Source organism: Tinamus guttatus, unplaced genomic scaffold, assembly GCF_059628265.1.
Source record: "Tinamus guttatus ecotype Peru unplaced genomic scaffold, ASM5962826v1 Tinamus_guttatus_pri_ptg000383l, whole genome shotgun sequence".
Lineage (NCBI taxonomy): Eukaryota > Metazoa > Chordata > Aves > Tinamiformes > Tinamidae > Tinamus > Tinamus guttatus.
In genome coordinates, this window is record NW_028288917.1 from 4,087,850 (window position 1) to 4,108,141 (window position 20,292).

Genomic DNA, 20,292 nt, shown 5'->3' on the forward strand with positions numbered 1-20,292 from the left:
TAGCTATGGAGGCAATGAAAATGTTTCAGGAGGTAATATTTGGATCAAGGGAACCTTTCAAAAGATGTACATCTTCCACTCACAGTGAGACAAATAGAAAAGTATAAATCAGCAATGAGGTGCTGCTCTCAGAAAAAAACAGTTCATTATATCTCATCCATACAAAGGAAAAGAAAAAAAACAGCAATAAAGTAGCTAAGAAAACAAAAGCATGAAAAAAAATCACACTCTGATACTGAATCTGCTACATAATGATATTATTGAAATTTCTGCATCCAGGATGAGATAGAGTACTGCCAAGGGACTACAGTTAATATTTTGTTGAAATGATTTAAAGGTATTAGAGACGTAGTATAGGAAACCGTGTGTTGCTTTTTCCTTTTAACCTCAAATCTTATTTTAGAGAAGGCTTTTGTTACCCTTTCTAAAGGAAGGCACAATGTATGATTTATTATGAAATTATGGTCCGCAACTGTTATTAGTTTGTTTCAGGACTTACCCTTAAGGAAAGCTGGTGGATCATTAAGGAAAAATGTTATATGAAATGAGTAACCCTTGAAAAACTGCTTCTAGTAGCTGACTTCAACATTTTTTTTCTGTTTCACAGAACTTAGTTAAGAATGTTTGTTCTTCTCTGTTCAAGTGATAGAATTTAGTATACTAAACTAAATTAACTAAATGTGATTTATGCAGATACTGAACAGATCCACAGCTCCACATTGAGGGATGTGGAGCTACTAGCGAGAGTCCAGTGCAGGGCTAGGTGAGGATGATCAGGAGCCTGGAACATCTGCTCTATGAGGAGAGGCTGAGGGAGTTGGGCCTGTTCATCCTGGAGAAGAGAAGGCTGAGAGGGGACCTGATCCGTCTATATAAATAACCTCAAGGGAGGCAGTGAGGAGGATGGGGCCAGCCTCTTTTCAGTGGTGGCCACCAATAGGACTAGAGGAAATGGCCGGAAACCGAAGCACCAAAAGTTCCACAGGAACTTAAGGAAAATTTTCTTAACAATGAGGGTGACAGAGCACTGGAACAGGCTGCCAAGAGAGGTTGTGGAATCTCCTTCTCTGGTGATCTTCAAAACCTGCTTGCACGCAGTCCTGTATAACATGCTCTAGGTGACCCTGTCTGTGCAGGGTCTCTAGAGGTCCCTTCCAACCTTAATGATTCTGTGATTATATGATCCTTCCAGGACGCTATTCATTTGACTCAGATATCTTTTTAGAATGAGAAGATACTAAATTTAGGCAAAAAGTATCTGCTTTGTTTTTCTCCAATAGATGCTGAAACATTTGGCAAACTTTAAAATCATTTCATGTACTTACGCACCTGTTATGCATGTCACTTCTAAAGGAAGGCAAGAGATTTCACTTGTAATCAACTGTCTTGTATACCTAAGCTTGAATAAGTTTGAATGAGCTGCTATCTAATTACACCTGAGCTGACTGAGAGCATTTAACAACGAGAAAACTCATATACCTCACTCCTTATCCGCAACCAGAAATTTTGACATAATTATAGACCATAACAATTATCTGTAACTTAAAGTAATACCTTTGGATTAATCTGAAAGTATATGTATTTACATCTCTGTGATGTTTGTACCCCATACAAGAGCCATAGTGTGAAAACATATAGATAGCAGCACTAATCTGGTGAATCAATCTTTGCAAAGAGCAGTAATATTGTAGGGGAGGAGCTATATATATATGTGTATGTATATTTGCACACTATGGCTCTTGCGTAGGGTACCACCACCAGAGAGACCCACAGCCAGGCAGATGGTAGATGCTGAAAAACCTTTAAAACCTTTAAAACTAGAGTTCGACTGCTGCTTTCTCTTAATGAGGTGAAGAATGCCTGTGACACTGAGTTTCACTGAGCTGCTGAAATTGCAGCAGATGGTCCAAATAGAAGCAGTAGGCCAGACAGGATGAGGGAAGGAGAACAACATTGAGAAAATCTGGGCTGCGCTATACATCTCTTCTGCTCCTCTGCTATGCTGCTGCTCTAACCAAAGAGTGTATCACTAGATCTGTGCACCCTGCTTTATTTTTTGCCTATAAAGTTTTTTCCAAGAAGTGCCATCTCCAAGGTTGCTTAGAAGCTCCCATGACTAGGTAATTGGGGATCACATCCCTGTATTAACTTTACTCAGTATCTAGTCATTATTCTCTAGACTATCAGTTTCAGGAAGGCAGAGAATGAATTTATCAGACACTCCCAAATTTTCACATTATGAAACATCATGCCTGGAAAAATGGGAAGTCTTTTCTGATTACAAACCCTTGAAAATTCATTAGAGAAATAACAAATAGTCACTGTAATACAATTTTGATCAATGATAATAAAATTATTGTAATTTAAGGGGAAAGATATTGAAGCTTCCTTTTAAGGGAAATTATAGGTGAAAAGGGATGTCTAAAAGGTATTTTATATTGAAGACTCTGAGAACCAAAATAAGATAAAAACGTTTAACATTTAAATGAGAAGATTCTTTTGTGTATGTATTTTTCTTCTTTCACTTGATATGTATTGAATACCAATAGATTGTACTGTGAACACCTATCCTTTGTGATCTTTCTCTATGGATTATGATTATATCAATTCTGACTCAAAATCAGCAGTGTTCCACATGGAGAAGTCCAGAGAAAGGAAGACAAAATCTGGGGAAAAATAAGACTGTCTCTTCAATGTTTCCATTTCACACTTTGAAGTAGTTTAGTCACACACTAGCAAGCCCTTGGGAAAAGACTGAATGTAAAAGGACACAATCAAAAACCAGACAGGCTAAGACTGTGACAGAAAAGTAGTAATTGCCACCACTTTCTGCTTTTCACTAAACAAATCATGTTATTTCATACAGACCCAGAGTATCTAGAACATCTATCTCAGAACGACTTGTGTTACTAAAGAAATTCATTTCTCTCCATTTCACTATTTTGTCACATAAAAAATTGATCACAGAAAAATAGCCTCTGTCTCCATGTTCCCTGACATTTACTGAGATTGATTTTTAGAGGCATGTCAAAAGTTTTGAAATAAAATGTATTTTCTTGTAACTAAATAATAAGTGGATACAGCTTACCACTGTCTGGTCCTTGACGGGTTTTAACCCAGAAGTAATAGTTATATGCTCCCATAAGACAGGTATTTAAAAGGAAAAAATTAAAAGCATAATATTCACTTGTGATGTTTTGATTGTCTTGAAAAATCCACTCAATATAGTTTACATTCATCTATGATAGCACTGTCAATTCCTTTGTCTGCTGGTGGCACTTATAAACACAAAGAACCTTTTATTTTGTATGACTGTCAATGGTGTCTAACACAGAATGCAAATGGAGTAGAATCGTATGTTTACTATAGAAATACAAAATGGTGTTTCACATATCCCAGTGTCTTGTTCCTGACCATGAACAGGATTGAATATTTGAGAGAAAAAGTTACACAACCTCAGAGAGCAAATTCAATAATCTGCAGTTAAAGCAAGTGTTTTCTCATTTTTTCAATGTCATAAAATATTTTGTTTCAAAATATAAATAAATATTTTGAGTATTATTTAACCAATCCTGACCAGCCTATTAAGCCTGAACTGACTGCAAAAACATACAAGGCATTTCCAGATGCATTTAGAATCTGAACTGTCTGGTAATTATTTTTATGAAATGGTATTTTCTGGGAAAATTCAAACTTTTTTCTAATTATATCAGCTTGGTGAAATTTTTCTGAAATATTCCTAGAGCAAAGCAGAAATGAAGGGTGGTCGGAATGGCTAGAAACCCATCTTAGATACAGATGGCAGCTGGGCCTGTCTGCTCAGCCACCTCTGCCATGCTGTGAGCTACTGGAGTCTGCCCCGCACAGGATCAGTCCCACTTTCCTCAAGGGAATACAATCTGGATACATCTTTCACATTAAGATACTACCTCACCTACTAGGTGTATATGACAATTCTCTCTGTTTCATCTAGCGTTTCCCTCTCAAGCAAAACAAATAGGAAAAAAACACTTCAAAGAGTTTACATATGTATGTGTGCTTTTATACATATGTATGTATAAATATATAAATCTTGGCTAGATTACATAAATCTTTTAAAATCTTCAAATGCTTTCTCAGACATGGAATATTTTTTCCACTCCTGCTATATCCCTCTTGACACCAGAAATATCTTGCAACAATTGTTCTACAGGTTAGTTATTAATTTCATCAATCAACAGTTATAAACATAATGATTGAAGAAGGTCCTATAAATCATATTGCTCAATACTTCTATCATGGTTTTTCTTTTTTAACATTTTTTAAATTAATTTTTCAGGTTTCTTTCACAGTAAAATCTTTTCACACCTCTAATATTTCTTATCATCTGTTCTATTTCTGCTACTTGTATTTAGAAGGATGACCAGAACTTAATACAGCATTCCAAGTAATGGAAAATCATTGTTATAATAATCTCAGCATACTCTTACTGATTTCTTCTTTTACTGACATTTCTTCTAACACAATACTTCGCGCACATAAGTTCAAGTTATATTAATTCTGCTCTCACACAATATTCTGGAGGAAGTACACTTCTAAGAGCAGCAGGAAGATCGCATTCTTCTGTTGCATCCTTTTATGTTATTTACTGTACTGAGGTTTCATACCATGCTTTATTTTCCATTAAACTTTCCTTTCTCTTTTCTGGGGGGTTGAATGCTGCCATCACACGGAAGTTCATATTTATATCTGACCTCAGGATTTGATTCCAACAGTAGTTCATAAAGAAGTTGAGCTGCCCTGTGTTGGTGTCCAAAATAATAACTGCATTTCTTTTTGTCATTCTATTACTCAGACAATTTCTATCAAACCTTTATAACTCTCTAGAGAATATTCTCTATAGGCAGACAGACAGAATTTACTTCCTCTGAAAGTAGCATAGACTTACACTGCCCTGTCATTTTTTTAAGATTTAAAATATAATCAGCATTATAATTTTTTCATGGACTACTACCTATTTTGTGGTAACTTGCCTTTTTTTTTGAATATATATCTTCTTTTGTTTTCTTTTGCTATGTTTGTTTTTAGCAATTTAAGGCTTCTGATAGGGTATATGACCTTTATTCTCAGAGTTGGATTACAACTGCTATATCCAATCATATCTCTAAAATAGATGTCTCTTCACTATTTTGTTATGTTATAATTCTTTTCTCATTTTTCTGTCACACTTATTCCACCTGCCACTTCTTGGGTCTCTGATGTCAACTTTTGATAAATCCTACTGTGCACTGTTAGAAATCTAGATACCTTTGAAAATCTAACCTCAGTCATATCTGAAAATAGGATGTGGAAGGACATGGACCTTAGATATTTTATTCTAATATTTCATAAAGCCAGCTGCTCTGCTAAAACCAGTTATTGCAGAACATATTTTAAAAATGCCTTCTTCCTATTTTGCCTCTTTTTACTCATGCTTCTCCCAGTTCCTTGATCACAATGTAAGCTCCAATATTAAAAGCATGGAAATTGCAGGAAAAAATGCTATGGATGAAAGTGAGAACTGAACTGAGAATTTAAAGTGCAGGAATGTCTGAGTGGCAGTAGAAAAATGACATCAAAATCTGATAGAAAAGTAGCCCATGTGCAGCCTTCATTTATGCATTTGCTGTTTCTCATTAGGCTTTATGTATCTATAATGAATATTAAAGATTTTCTACCCTTGGGTGACTAGAATATGCATAGACCATAAGATGGTACACAGTTCATTGCTGCTGCCTAAACTGACACAGCATTAGTCTGAATATACCAGACCTTTGGACAGTGTGATTCATTCAGAGCTCAAGACCATAAGAAATGATCAAAGATCATCTGCTCTGACCTTCTGCATGTCAAAAGCCATTATTATCCCATAAACTAGCCAATATTCAGTGGAATAATTTGGGACTAATGAAAGCACAGTCTGTTCTCTGACTAAAATGTATCTTCCATGAAGGCATCACCCTTGATCTGAAGACAACAGGGGAAAAACAAACAAAAAAAAAAAGGGATGTAAGGGAAGAAAAGGAAAATGCAACACTTTTCTTGTTTCTTTGTCTGAGGATCTAGTAACTTACTGTTAAAGACCTGTGTTTATATTCTAATTTTCTAATTTGAATGCCTAACTTCCAGCCGGTGGGTTTTGTCATGTTTCCTTTCTAGATTCAGTGTAGTTTCTCACTACTATGGTATATTATTATTGTGAGCAAAGCAACTGTCAGTATTGTTTTTCTTATGGTTGGGCAGATTGAATCCGGGATTCTTACTGTGAGCTATTTTTCTCCAATCCTTGAATGACTACCATGCCTTTTCGCAATTGCTTCAATTTTTCACCTCCTTTAAATTTTTTTGACATCACAGGAGAAACTATGAAACACATAGAATCATAGAATCATAGAATCATAGAATGCTTAAGGTTGGAAGGGACCTCTAGAGGTCATCTAGTCCAACCCCCCTGCAGGGTCACCTAGAGCACGTGGCACAGGACTGCGTCCAAGCGGGTTTTGAAGATCTCCAGAGAAGGAGACTCCACAACCCCTCTGGGCAGCCTGTTCCAGTGCTCTGTCACCCTCACTGCTAAAATTTTTTTCCTTAAGTTCCTGTGGAACTTTTGGTGTTTCAGTTTGTGGCCATTACCTCTAGTTCTGTCAGTGGCCACCAGTGAAAAGAGGCCAGCACCATCCTCCTCACTCCCTCCCTTGAGGCACATGCAACATGCAGTTATATCTTAACCCTGTGCAATGTGCTCTAGTATCCGGGCTTGAATGTGGGGTTGGACTTGATGATCTCTAGAGGTCCCTTCAAACCTCAAACATTCTGTGATTCTGTGGTATCTCTCTCCCACCTGTATGTCTCCATACAGACATACCTGTACGTAAGGAATAAAATTAACTCCAAAAAGAACTCCTTTCTGGGGGGAGGAACATAGGAAGGCAGAATGATCTTACCTGCTTATAGATTACCTAGAGCCCATGAGAAAGTTCCAGTTTCTTTGAGGAAGAGGAAATTCCATTTCTGTCATTTTCTAATTCACAACAAGAAATTCAAGAACACTCAGTCAGCTAGAATGTTCTTTAAAAAATTAATGCTCTGTTAAAGTACACCAAAAACTTAAATTGAAATTTAAGGGGCAAGGAAGATGAAAAGTCAGTTTCATTCAATTTGACTAATGACTATTCAGCATAATTTGATTAGACTTCAGGAGTGTGAAGCATCATGTCATTGTACTGTATGTTAAAAGGCAACCAGTGAACATATAAAGATTTTTTTTAAAATTAAATCTTTTAATCATTTGATGCCCTGATAAATCTGTTGAATAGTTTTAAGATAAATATATCTGATTGCTTTTCCCAAAGATTCTGTCTATTAGTACTGAAAGAAGGAAACCTGAATATTTCCAACCATCTTAACAATTCTTCTTTCAGTATTTGCAGGCAAACTAATTCATCCAAACCTTCCCAGCTTCTCTAAGTTTCTAAAATATGAATGCATGAGCTTATGAAGCTTGTGCAATGAAGAATGAAACAAATAAATTGATCCTACTGTCAAATACTAAATGGTTAATGTTTAGTTCTACATAGTTTATATAGTTCTACATAGTTTATATAGTTCTGTATAGGTCTATATAGTTTATATGAACCTGAAAAAATAATTTAATGTTATTTTAAAATTAAAGCTACAATTACTGCGACAAGGCCAAGAAAAAAGCCCTAGGCTGTCAAGCAAATGCTATAAGATAGAAAATGGAATTGATTGCAGTAGCATTGTACACTTCAGTTACAGGTTATTTACTCAAGCACTAGCTTGAGATAAAGAACATTGTGGAGACTTTTTTAAAAAAAAAATGTGTTAATGCATTAATATTCTTTCATGGTGACATAATCTATTTACAATATAATGTATATCCAGAGGGTATTTTCTCTGGTAAAGAAAATATTAACTGTGGAATACCACTGAGGTGCCATTGAGCAAAAGTTCTTTCTTTTTCTTTCCTTTTTTTTTTTTTTTTTTTTTTTCCAGAGGACCAGAAAAAGAATTGACAGAGAAAGCTAATTTATTCGGAGAAATGTAACAAACTCAGCAACTCCTTATGATATCGGTACCTATAAACATCTTGGTTTTCATAGTCTACTGATTTTATCGTACTGCAACTGGATCCCACTTGGCATCTTTCAGAAAAACTAAGAATGGAGCTAATATAACCCAGTGAGGTCAAAAGGTACTAATTCTTATTTTGAATAAGATCAGTAATTTATACTCTATTATATAAAACTCTGACTTTACTTGATTTGATGTGCAAAGCTAAACCCACATCCTAGGTGGGAATTGCATTATTCCCACCTCATTAAGCTCATTAAGACTACATTTTTCACTACACTACTTCCTGAGCATAATTCTAGGTAGTAATTATGACCTTACTATCTGAGTGTGACTGGAAAGAGAAAAGCTGCAATATCTTAGCCTGTGCAAATAGCTGTAGAAATGCCTTGGGAAAATGTAGGTCTTTTTAAAAGCTATACACTAGGATAATTTCAGATTTGGAAAGAGAAAAAAACATGTTTTGCTTCATTGACAAATTAACAGTAAAAGCGTTTTATCTGACTGAATTCAACAATTTCAAAATTCCTATAGAAAAGCAAACTATCACAAATATTTGATCAATACCTATCATGCACAACAAAGTCCATTTTCTTGCTTAATTTCTTTTTCAAATTTTGAGCTTCACCGATGATTTGAAATGAGTTATCCCACAGTTCACAGGAACTATACAAATTTCATATTTATTTTACACATTCAGAATTAAAAAAGAAGCACTCTACCATATAAGTAGTATTTTCTGCATATTAATCGGTGTTAAAAAAAAAACAAAACAGCTAGAAAAAAAGACATGATTAAGGGGGAAAATATAATAGATATTTATTCATATCCAAAATATTGTTTCCATTCTAATGCTATTTTTATCTCATTTTTATCCTAAAGCCATGATAAAAAAACACACCCCAAACCTTACTTTATATTTAATGAATATTATATGTAGCTGTATCAACCTGCTTGCATAAAACTAACTTAATGTGGGATTGGGGTTGGTTGACAGGCTGATCCCACTTTCCTCCCCTCTGGTTGGGACGCCGCCTGAGGAGACTTTAGTATGATAGTTGTATATACTACTCTTGTTATAACTGTTGCTATTCTGAAAAAAAAAAAAAAAGAAAAAGGTAAAACTAATGTATTGACGTACGACTTAAAAATAGCCAACATTCTGCTTTTGTGAAGAAAGCTAAAGTAATAAGCCTCCCAACTCCAGAGAGCTCTTCATCTTGTGATTTACTTACAAGCAGCATGGATTCTTTCTGGTTTATACCTGACGCATTAGGGATACACAACAGATCTTTTAATTTAATAAAGATTTGATTTAAATCATAATAGAAATCCTCTTCATATGTACATGTGGAGATTTTAAAGTGTGATTTAGTAAGAAATAATATTATTTTGCGCTTTTTATTTTTTTCGCTCTGCCAAAGCAAAATCTATTCGGCACAGGAAACATGAGTTCAGTCTTTCTTTTTACTTTCATCTGATTTTAAGTACCAGTTCCAGGCCTAATCATTTTGTTTTACTTGTCGCTTTAAACATGGGAAAAACAGCAGCATGCATTCTACAGTAACTACTTGACAGGTTGTTTTAAATGATTATTATTAAGAAATGCTTTGGTTCCTGATCTTATCCTCGCCTTTGTCTCATATCAGAGAAGATACCACATAATGCTGTTTTTGTATCTAGAGCATTTTAGAGCATGAAAACGTTAGGTAATTTTTGTGTGTTTGTGTAGGGTCCTCATGCACAATACCTTTCCATTTGAATAACTTTTTCATTTAATTCTAGAGGTTTTCTAATAGACATACCAAATACATGTTAGTTTTCAAAACAGAAACTAATATTTTTTGCACTCAGGTAGAAAATTGGTCATCTCTGTAAAAATGCTATAAAATTGCACTAAATTGATTCAGTCTTGAATTGCACAGAGAGCAGGAAAGACTGTCTTGAACTAAAGAAAACAATATCTTTCAGGTTAAATTTGGCTCTGTATTTGAGATTTCCCCTTTAAAGTTTTATATATATTTTACAACATTTCTTAGAAATCAATACTTGCCTTTTTTTCACTTTGTAATGACTTTGGGTCCCGAGGAGCAAAACATGCCATGCTGTAATAAATATATATTTTAAATATAACTTCTTGATCTTTAAATTCATTTCTCCTTTGTCCACCTTTCCAGTCGAATGCTTGCAAATGTCTATTTGTAGATGGTATTAATATGCTAATGCAAACCTGTTTCTTTAAAGAAAATAGTCATAAAAATCATTAACTCCTTTTGAGATAAGAAACAAAACCTCAACAGGAATTCTAATTAATATTTAGGTACGAATTACTCGATAGAGGTGCTTTATAAATTATAACAAAACTGACACTGTGAGATGGTTATAAGAAATCAGCCACTTAATAGTGAAGGTCGTGGATAACAAGGTTACTTTAGCTGTTTGAAAAAAAAAAAAAAAAAAAAAAAAAACAGAAAAAAAGAAAGTAGTGCAAGTCCTCCTCACTATGTAGCTTCAGAGATACATAAAATCTAAGGCCAGAAGGGACTATTCAGTCCTCTCATTTATCCTCCTGTGTATCAAATTTCATTAAATTTCATTCACTTATCTCAGTGTTCGCCCACTAATTTGTGAACTTCTTACAGGTCTTCAGTTTGGGAGCTTTGGCTACAGTTAGGAAACTGCTAACATGGAGCCTCAAACTCCTCTTCTATCTCTGCTCATACTTGCAATGTAAATATATCATAAAAGGCTGGTGTACTAGTTTGAAAAGCAAGGGCTCTGTTCCTGGCACAAGAAACCGAGTGTGTGTTCCCCAAAATATGCCTGCCTCAGCAACGACTGTTGCTTCTCATTTATCACCACTGTGAATTGCTCAGTAGTAAAGATCCTGAAAAAGGAGGAAGCGTGTACCTCTAAAAACAGTTGCTTTTCTTTGAACTAAAAATAAATGGCCACATTCTTGAGTGGTCCTCCCTGCAGAAAATGAAGCATGACTTAGTACATTAGCAGGGTCTAGCCTGGGACCATAAAAATGAGATGGAAATAAATACATTTCCTAAGAAAAGATAATTAAGGCCACATCCTGAAAGCTGAGATCTGGCCTATCAGGATGAAAACACTGTAGTGGGAATAAAAGAAAAAAGTGCTGAGTGTTGTTGTTGTTGTTGTTGCGTTGTTCTTTTTCAAGACCTAGGAGCACTCCTTCGCTGGCATTTGCATGATCCTTTCCTGGAGAAGTGATCAGAAAATACTAATGAAAATAATAGAATCACATTTGTCAAGAAAAGGTGCTGCTCATTGCCTTTATTTTTACAGTCACAAAGACAAACTTGCAAGAGGTCCATCCGATCCAATGTTAGAGTGCTACATCCAATGTTAGAGTAGTTACATATGAATTTTTCCCATCGCAATGCACTCAGCTTCCTTGATGCATGTCCACGGCCACCTTCTTTTCTTTTTCCTTTCCTTTCTGCTTCTTTCTTCCTTTATTTTCCTTGCTATCCTTTACGGATTTTCCTTTTTTCCTTTTCCACTCCTGATGATCCTTTTTTCTTTCTTCCTTGATGTCATTTCCAAGTTTTCCTTTTCTTACTTTTCTATTCCTGTTTCTTTTCTGTATCTTTCCTTTTTCTTCTTTGCCCTGAGCCTTCAGCTCTCTGCAAGCATGCTACTCGCTGGTAGGAACTGCACTTCTGCAACTGAATGGCCCCACAGTGTCAGGGAGGGGGATTTACATTTGTAGGGGAGATTTGTGCATCTTCACCATTTTCTTTTTCCTTTTTGCTTTTTTCTTTTTTTTTTTCCTCTCTCTCTTTTTCTTTTCCTCTCTGCTTCTTTCTTCATTTTCCTTGCCATCTTTCCCAGATTTTCCTTTTTTCCCTTTTCCACTCCTGTTCCTTTTCTGCCTCTCACCTTTGGTGTTGCTTCTTTCTTCCCCATTTTCTCTCCTTTTCTTTGCTTGCTTTCCTCTCTTGTTTTTGCTTTCTTTTCTTTCCTTGCTTTTAATTCTGTGATTTTTTTTTGCTTTTTCTTTTTTCTTTCCTTAATATTTTTCCATCCATTTTGATCCTCTCGCTTGCTTGTTTTTTTACTTACTTGATTGTATGCCCTTGGGTTGGTTTCCCTTGCCTTTGTTTCCTTTGTTCTTTGCTTTATGTCTTCATTTTTTTATGTCTTTCCTTCCACATTTCCTTTATCTTTCTTTTACTTTTTTTTCTCTTCCTTCTTCTTTCTTCTTCCTTGTTTGTGCACTTCTTTTGCATTTTATTTACATTTCTCTTTCCCTTCTCCTTTCCTAGTGGTTTTCTTCCCTTGCTTTTCTTTGGCATTCCTTGGTCTTTCAGCTGCTTTGCTGTCACTTTCTCCTTACGCCGGACTTTTCCTCCATCCTTGTCTCTTTCCTCTTTTTCTTTTCTTCTCCTTTCCTTTTTATTCTCCCTAACCATTCCTTTTCCTCTTTCTTTGCTTTCTTATTCCTCTTCTTTGCTCTTCATTCCTTTTTCTTTCTTTTTGGACTCCAATGAGGTCCATGCTCAGATGTTTTCAACAGCAAAACACAATGGTTGCTTTCCTTGCAGCTTTGGTGTCTTTTTGCCTCCTAGAAGCTTTCCTTTTCTTTTCAGTCAACATCAGTGACTCTAATGGAGGACATCCACAGATAATGTTGCAGTGATTGCAGTTAAACATCACCTTTTGCAGAAAGAAAAACATAGGCCAAGACCTCTAAATGCATGGTTATATGCAAAGTGCATGTGCAAGACAGGCTTGGTGCTGGCTTTTCACAGAGCATGCCACCTCTGTTCCCACGGAACCTCGGAAGAAATTGTGTTGGCACCACTGGAGTGGTGACTGCAAAAAAAAGTGGGACTGTCAGGGTATGCAGCCCATGTTGCTTCCGTTGAGGCCGTGCTAGCTTCTCGGCATGGAGGCAGCAGCCTGTGCTTTTCCTTTGCCCTGAGGCTTCAGCTCTCTGCAAGCAGACGCTACCCATAGGCTGGGACTGCACTTCTGCAACAGAGCGGCACTACATTCTCAGAGAGGGAGATCTGCATTTGTGAAGGGGGTTTGTCTTTCTTCACCATTTTCTACTTCCTTTGGTTTTCTTTCTTTTTCCATTTTTCTTTCTTTTTCTCTCTGCTTATTTCTTCTTTTTTCTTCCTTTTCATGTTTTCCAGGTTGTCCTTTCTTTACTTTTCCATTCTTATTTCTTTGGTGTCTCCTTTTTTTTTTTTTTTTTTTTTTTTTTTTTTTTAATTGCTTCTCTCTTCCTCATTTTCTGTGCTTTTGCTTTCCTTTCTTTTTTTCTCTTGATTGTGTTTTCTTGTCTTTCCCTGATTTTCATTCATGGATACTTCTTTCTGCTCTTTATTGTTTCTTTTCAACTGTCTTTTTTCCCTCCTTTATTTTCTCCTTTTTTTTTTTTTTACTTTTATTTTTGCTGGAATTTTTTATTTTCTCCTTTTTTTCCCCACTCATTTTGATTTCCATTATTGTTTCTTTATTTTTGCTCTCCTGTTTCATGATTGCTTCCTTCTTGCTTACTTGCTTTCTTACTTTATTTCTTGCTTGCTTGGTTATTTGCTTTCCATTTGGGTTGGTTTCCCTTGCCTTTGTTTTCATTTTTTCTTTCCTTTATGTCTCCATTTTTTTTTTTTTTACTTTCTTCTTCCCTTTCCAAATTTCTTTTTACTTTTTCTTCCTTATCATGTTTTCCAGGTTGTCCTTTCTTTACTTTTCCATTCTTATTTCTTTGGTGTCTCTTTTCTTTTCTTTTATTGCTTCTCTCTTCCTCATTTTCTGTGCTTTTGCTGTTCTTTTTTTTTTTTTTCTCTTGGTTGTGTTTTCTTGTCTTTCCGTGTTTTTCATTCATGGATAGTTCTTTCTGCTCTTTCTTGTTTCTTTTCAACTGTCTTTTTTTCCCTCCTTTATTTTCTCCCTTTTTTTTTTACTTTTATTTTTGCTGGAATTTTTTATTTTCTCCTTTTTTTCCCCACTCGTTTTGATTTCCATTATTGTTTCTTTATTTTTGCTATCCTGTTTCATGATTGCTTCCTTCTTGCTTGCTTGCTTTCTTACTTTATTTCTTGCTTGCTTGATTATTTGCTTTCCATTTGGGTTGGTTTCCCTTGCCTTTGTTTTCATTTTTTCTTTCCTTTATGTCTCCATTTTTTTTTACCTTCTTCTTCCCTTTCCAAATTTCTTTTTACTTTTTCTTCCCTATCATGTTTTCCAGGTTGTCCTTTCTTTACTTTTTCCATTCTTATTTCTTTGGTGTCTCTTTCCTTTTCTTTTATTGCTTCTCTCTTCCTCATTTTCTGTGGTTTTGCTTTTCTTTTCTTTTTTTTTTTTTTCCTCTTGATTGTGTTTTCTTGTCTTTCCCTGATTTTCATTCATGGATACTTCTTTCTGCTCTTTCTTGTTTCTTTTCAACTGTCTTTTTTCCCTCCTTTATTTTCTCCTGTTTTTTTTTTTACTTTTATTTTTGCTGGAATTTTTTATTTTCTCCTTTTTTTCCCTACTCATTTTGATTTCCATTATTGTTTCTTTATTTTTGCTATCCTGTTTCATGTTTGCTTCCTTCTTACTTGATTGATTTCTTACTTTATTTCTTGCTTTCTTGATTATTGGCTTTCCATTTGGGTTGGTTTCCCTTGCCTTTGTTTTCATTTTTTCTTTCTTTTATGTCTCCATTTTTTTTTTACTTTCTTATTCCCTTTCCAAATTTCTTTTTACTTTTTCTTCCTTATTCTTTTTCCTTAATTTTCCACTTCATTTGCATTTTATTTACATTTTTCTTTCCTTTTCCTTTCCTAGTGGTTTCCTAGTAGTTTTCTTCCCTTACTTTTTTTTAGCATTCCTTCTTTCAGCTGCCTTACCTTCACTTTTTCCTTGCATAGGACTTTTCCCTCATCCATGTCTCTTTCCTCTTTTTCTTTTATTCTTTTTCTCTCCATTTCCTTTTCTCTTTTTCCTTTCTTTCCATTAAACTTTCTCTTCTTTCCTCCTTCTTCTCCTTTGCTCTTCATTGCTGCTTTTTTCTTTCCTTTTGGACTCCAGTATTGGAGTCCAACATGTTTTCACGCTGAGATGTTTCCAGCAGCAGACCACAATGGTTACTTTTCTGATTAGTTACAGTGGTTACAGTTTTGATGTCTTCTCGCCTCTTACTAGCACCCCTGAAGCACCTCCTCCTCCTTCTCCTCCTTTCCCCTCAGTGTGCCCAGATGTGAGAGCTCCCAGCCCCTGGTGAGGCTCAGGGCCACCTCAATGCTGGCCCACGGCCACCCGGGCTCTGCTGTTCATGCCCCAGGTGCGCCGTGCCAGAGCCCGGCTGGTGGCTGCTTAGGTGGTGGTGTTGGCCCACCCGCAGCAGGGGGGCATGGACGCAGGCCGCAGGGGCACGGTGGAGGGGCGCCGGTAAAAAGACAAGGCGCTGTCCAGGGAGCGCCTGGAGGAGGCCTGGGGAGGAGCGATGTGGGAGAAAAGGGCAGGCACTTGGGCAGGCTCTTTTTCCAGGGCCTCGTGCTCCAGGCAAGGCTCTTGCTGCCCAATAGCATTGCTGTCTGCCCTGCTGCTCCACTTCTGGTATCTTCTGCTGCCCTCTGAGCACTCCAGGATGGACAGGGCTGGCACTGAGAAGCTCCTGTCCCTTGTGCCATGATCAATTTCCTGGGAAGGCAGCAGTGGAGGGGCAGAGGCACACCCTGCGTAAGTCCTGCTGGTGCTGGGGCTTCTCCCATGGGGCTGCTGCTGCTCCTGCTGCTGCCCCTCAGAGACTTGGAGGATGCAGGATGCCTCAGGCACGGGGCTGGGCACAGGGCTGGGGCTGGCAGCCCCTAGATGTCCTGTGGGCAGAAAGAACCTCTTAGCTACTTCTGAGCGTCTCTCTGCAGGAAAAGGGGGCTTTGCCTGTGGGACTACACAGACCCTGGAGGATGGCAAGCTGCAACCTCAGCCCTTATGGAGGGGAGGAGCAGTTCAGGACACACAAGAGCCTCCAGGACCAATATCCCACACTGGCAGAGGGCAGTTCCAGCCCATAGTGAGCAATGCTGCAAAAAGCTGAGCTCTACCAGGGTATAAAATCAGGGAGCCTTGTGTGGAGTGAGAACTGCCCTTGCCAGCTCCTGGCAGGTGCTGCCAGCAAAAGAACTGAGCCAGGAGCCATTGACACCTCTGCACACAGACCTGCGGAGCCGCCGGTGTCCTCGGAGGGCTGCTCAGCAGAGGGGCTGCCAGGAGAGGCCACGTCCTCCCCAAATATTGCAGCATGGTTCTCTATGAGGACCTCCACCAGCACCGCCACCTGCACACAGAAACCATGGGCATCAGGCAAAGGGCTCCAAAGGCATCAGCAGTGTTTGCTGCTCCCCACTGATGGATCTGTCCCCAGGGCTGTAGCTCTACGGCTGCAGCTGCAGGAAGAGCTCTGCCTGTCGGCTTGCGCATTGCTGAGCAGAGGTGGCTTTTGCAAAGGCTGTGGGATGTGTGGGCCTGGCTGAGCTGTGGCCAATCTGGGAAGCTCCGTGGCATCTTCCACATACCTTGCTGTTCATCTCCACCTGCAGCTGGAGTGGCAAGGTGCTGTCCTGGCCGGGGCCCAGCATGCTGGGCCCAATGCAGATGGCCAGGTTCCGGGAGGTCATCTTATTCTGTGCAGCGCTCTGGCTGATGTGTTTCAGCACGGCAAGCAAGTTCTTCAGCAAGAGCTGATTTGATGGCGGCAGTTGCTCAGCCACCCTGCGTGAACAGAAACACAAGGGCCCTGACGTGAGGAGGCAGTGCCCGTTGCTTCTGCCTGCGAGCAAGGAGTCTCAAGGAAACTCCCACAAACGGTGCGTCCTTCAAAGAGAGCAAGGCCCCTGCTTTCTCTCCCTGCTTTACACATGCCCTGGGGAGAAACCTCCAATGGCAGCTAAGGAGCCGCTTATGTGCAAGATCTGCAAGGCCAAGACTTTGATTCAGAGGCAGGTGCTTCAGCAAGGTGCCTGCCCTTCAGGCACACGGAGAGCGTGAGGAATGGGGAGCTTGTCAGCACATGACGGGGTGGGAGGCTTTGCAAAGGCCCATGAAAGCCTGGGGCTCTCTTGTGCACTATCAGCACCAGCTCACAGAAACGATGGGTCTTTGCAGGAGCCTGCCCATTGCCAGGGAAGGTCCTGAGCTCTCCCACACACCCCTGAACACTGGCACTACCCACAACACTTACTCTTTCAGCTCTTGCATCTGCTCCTCCTTGCTTGCTTTAGCCAGAGCCTGCATCCACCTCTCGTACAGGGCCGCCGAGAGCAGCGTGGAGGGGATGTTACGAAGGAAATCCTGCAAGATCAGAGTATGGAGATGAGGCTCTGGACATGGGCCCTGAGCCCAGAGGGAGCATCCCTGGCACTTGGGCTCCCCAGGGGGCAGCTGGCTTTGGGCTCCCTGCTCTCCAAGGGGAACAAGGAGGATGAGGAGGAGGAGGGGAAGGAGTTCACCTTTAAGAGAGCAGCCAGGAGGTACACAGGCTTGCTCTCAAGCTCCACGCTGCCTCCTGTATCGAGGGCTTCCCTGAGCTGCCGACGATCCCGCTCGCTGGCAGCGATTCGGAAAATGCCCTCCGCGGCGGGTCCCTCCCTGTACAAGATCGCCAGGAGGTCCTGCCGGGAGAAGCAAACAGAAGAGTTCTTGGGGTGCACAAAGGCCGCTAGTGATGGGAGCTGGGTCTTGCTGCAGGGCAGCGCGTGCTCAGGCCAAGTCCCCAGGGGCCCGGCTGCCCTACCTGGACGGGCTGGGGCAGGCTCCCCTCTTCCCCACAGAGCCTGTCCAGGGGCTGCCCAAACAGATGGCTCTGGGCAACCGGCACCTCCGGGCACTTCCCACTGGCCGAGCTGCGGTGCCGCGCAAACGGCCAGGGGATGGACCTCCTCTTCTGGGGAGGTCCACGAGCTGCCGGTGAGAGGAAAGCGAGCGTCAGGCTCCAGCAGCAGGAGCAGCACTGTGTGCGTGCAGGGTGTTGAGGGAGAGGGCAGCTGCCCCGCTGCTCTGCCCAGCTCACTCACCGGGCGCTGGGCAGGGTCCCTCCTGAGGAGCTGCGAGGACCTCGGCAGCTCCTTGTGTGGGACCAGCCTGCAAGAAAAGGCCCCAGGTCACGGATTTGCCTGCAGCAGCAGCCAGGGCTGCAGGGACCAGGGCAAGCCAGCCCTGCAGCCCACAGCCCCCAGGCGCCTTGGGGGGTTGCTGCATGCCAAGAGGCTGCAGCCCCTGGGCACAGGGTGCCCAAATGTGGTCTGCCCTGCAGCCCCTGGCACCTCCCCTCCACAAACACAGATACCTGCTGGCAACACCCGCAAGGGCCGGGGCACCGGGAGCAGCTGCTCACCGCTGCCGAAATCAGCACCTCGACGGTCCGGGCGCTCAGCGATGCTGACTGTGCAAGAGAGCAGAGGGTCAATGGGAGCTGCTGGGCTATTCCCCGAAGGCCTGAGAGCTCGGGGAGCAGCGGGAAGCCCAGGGGCACTTACGGGACCGTGGGCGCTGATCACCTCATTGAGGAGCCGTTCAAATGAGGCCAGGCGGGTGACGCGGGCCCCCTGGTCTCCCCGGCTCCTGCTGGGCACAGGGCAGCCCCCAGGGCAGAGCTGGGTCACTGCCCAGCTCTCTGCTCGCTGCGCGCACAGCAGCGCAGCCCCTCCAGCCACCCTCCCCTGCAGACCTGCCCACAGCGCTAGCCCGCGGGCAGCACCGCTCTGCACGGCCCCGGTGCTGCTGCCTGCGCCCCCTCCGCGTGCGCAGGGCCCAGGGCAGCTCTGCCCAGGAGCTCCCTGCGCCCCACGACAGCTCCCCGGCAGCTCTGCAGCACCAGCAGCCTGGACACCCAGTGCCGCCAGCGGCATCACTGCCCACAGGCCTCACCTGAGCATGGCGCTGAGCCATGACTCCTTCACCTCCTGTGACCTGCAGCCCAAGGGAGAGAGAAGGCTCAGGGCCCATCCTCCTCCTCCTCCCGCTGCTCTGCAGAGCCACAGCTCCCCAGGCCCCACACTCACCGAAATGTGACCACACAGCTCTTGCTCGGCCACACGAGGAGGAGGCTGTTGGCGCATTTCAGGCCAAAAGCCTCCTCCTCCTCTTCCCCTCTGTGAGCCGCCTCCTCCTTCCCGCAGAGCACCCAGAGCTCACTCAGGGGCACCCGGTGCTTCAGCAGGAAGGAGTCGCCAAGTCTGTGGGAGGAAGAGCAGGGAGCCCTGTGGAGGTGGTGTCGTGGGGGCAGCCCCAGCTGCCCCCCAGGGCAGAGCCGTTTCCCCTGGCAGAGCCTTAGGGTGGCCACCCCAAGCCTCAGGAGCAGAAGGGTGCTCAGGGGCTGTACATGAGGATGGCAGATGCAGGAGCCTGCCCCTTTCCTCTTACACCACCCTGCATTCAAGGGCAAGCGCATCCCTCCTTGCAGCATCAGCACACGCGTGCAGGGGTTCTGCAGGTATTTGGACTGCGAGAGCTCGTCAGGAGCCCGGGCATCCACACATAGCACAGGCTGGAAGGCCAGGAGGAAGGGCTCATGCTGGGGCCCTCCAAGGGCCTTTGGGTCCCTCGGTGCTCCAGCGGAAGCAGGAGCGGGCAGGAGCAGGACCTGGGGCTGCTGGCCGGGGCAGTGGTCTGGGTCGGGGGCAGAAGTCCTTGTGCTTACTTGAATTTGGCGAAGGCGACGGCATCGGGGAAGAGCAGGAGGTGCCTTCCCTGCGTGCGCTGGTGCCGCGTCACCTGCGCACGCTCAACCAGCAGGAGCTGGGAGCTCCTGCGAGAGGAGCCAGGGGCCCCGGGCCAGGCCTGCGAGCTGGGAGCGGGGCTGGCAGGGCCCCGCACACCGCAGCACGTCTGCCCCATGGCGCTGCCGAGGGCCAGATGACAATGCCAAGCAGCGCCAGGAGCAGAGCAGGCCTGGGAAAGCTGGGACCACTGTCCCCGTGCTCTGCTGTACCAGCTAACTGGGAGCCCACGTCTCCCAGCTACCTCGCACTGGTACAGCTGCGCACTGGGGCACGGGCGGGCGCTGGCGGCCGAGGCCACCTCCGTGCCACTGACGCACGTTGTGATGCCACACATGCCACTCTGTGATGCGCTGGTGGGAAGGGGTCGAGGCTGTGGGGGCACAGGACAGCCCCTCTGCATGGCTGCAACATGACTTGTATGTGCTGGCACAGC

The 20,292-nt window shown here is 42.3% G+C and overlaps 1 protein-coding gene across 1 annotated transcript; it reads right to left on the minus strand.

The window, feature by feature from the left end:
* Positions 1-15,453: 15,453 nt before the first annotated feature.
* Positions 15,454-18,986, minus strand: LOC148593549 (uncharacterized). Its single transcript, XM_088530546.1, has 7 exons — positions 18,425-18,986; positions 17,873-18,039; positions 17,589-17,750; positions 17,321-17,430; positions 16,656-16,851; positions 16,286-16,417; positions 15,454-15,780 (listed from the first exon to the last, which is right to left on the minus strand). Exons 1-7 carry the CDS (start codon positions 18,984-18,986, stop codon positions 15,454-15,456), a joined length of 1,656 nt encoding a protein of 551 aa, XP_088386672.1.
* Positions 18,987-20,292: the final 1,306 nt, after the last annotated feature.

What these genes read in the sequence shown, in the direction of transcription:
- LOC148593549 (XM_088530546.1), bottom strand. Translation starts at nt 18,986, where the DNA reads ATGCCGCTGGCGGCACTGGGTGTCCAGGCTGCTGGTGCTGCAGAGCTG. An exon ending in TCCTGGCTGCTCTCTTAAAG is followed by an intron (nt 17,431 to 17,588) that starts GTGAACTCCTTC and finishes CTGATCTTGCAG; the next exon opens with GATTTCCTTCGTAACATCCC. An exon ending in AGGTGGAGATGAACAGCAAG is followed by an intron (nt 16,418 to 16,655) that starts GTATGTGGAAGA and finishes TTCTGTGTGCAG; the next exon opens with GTGGCGGTGCTGGTGGAGGT.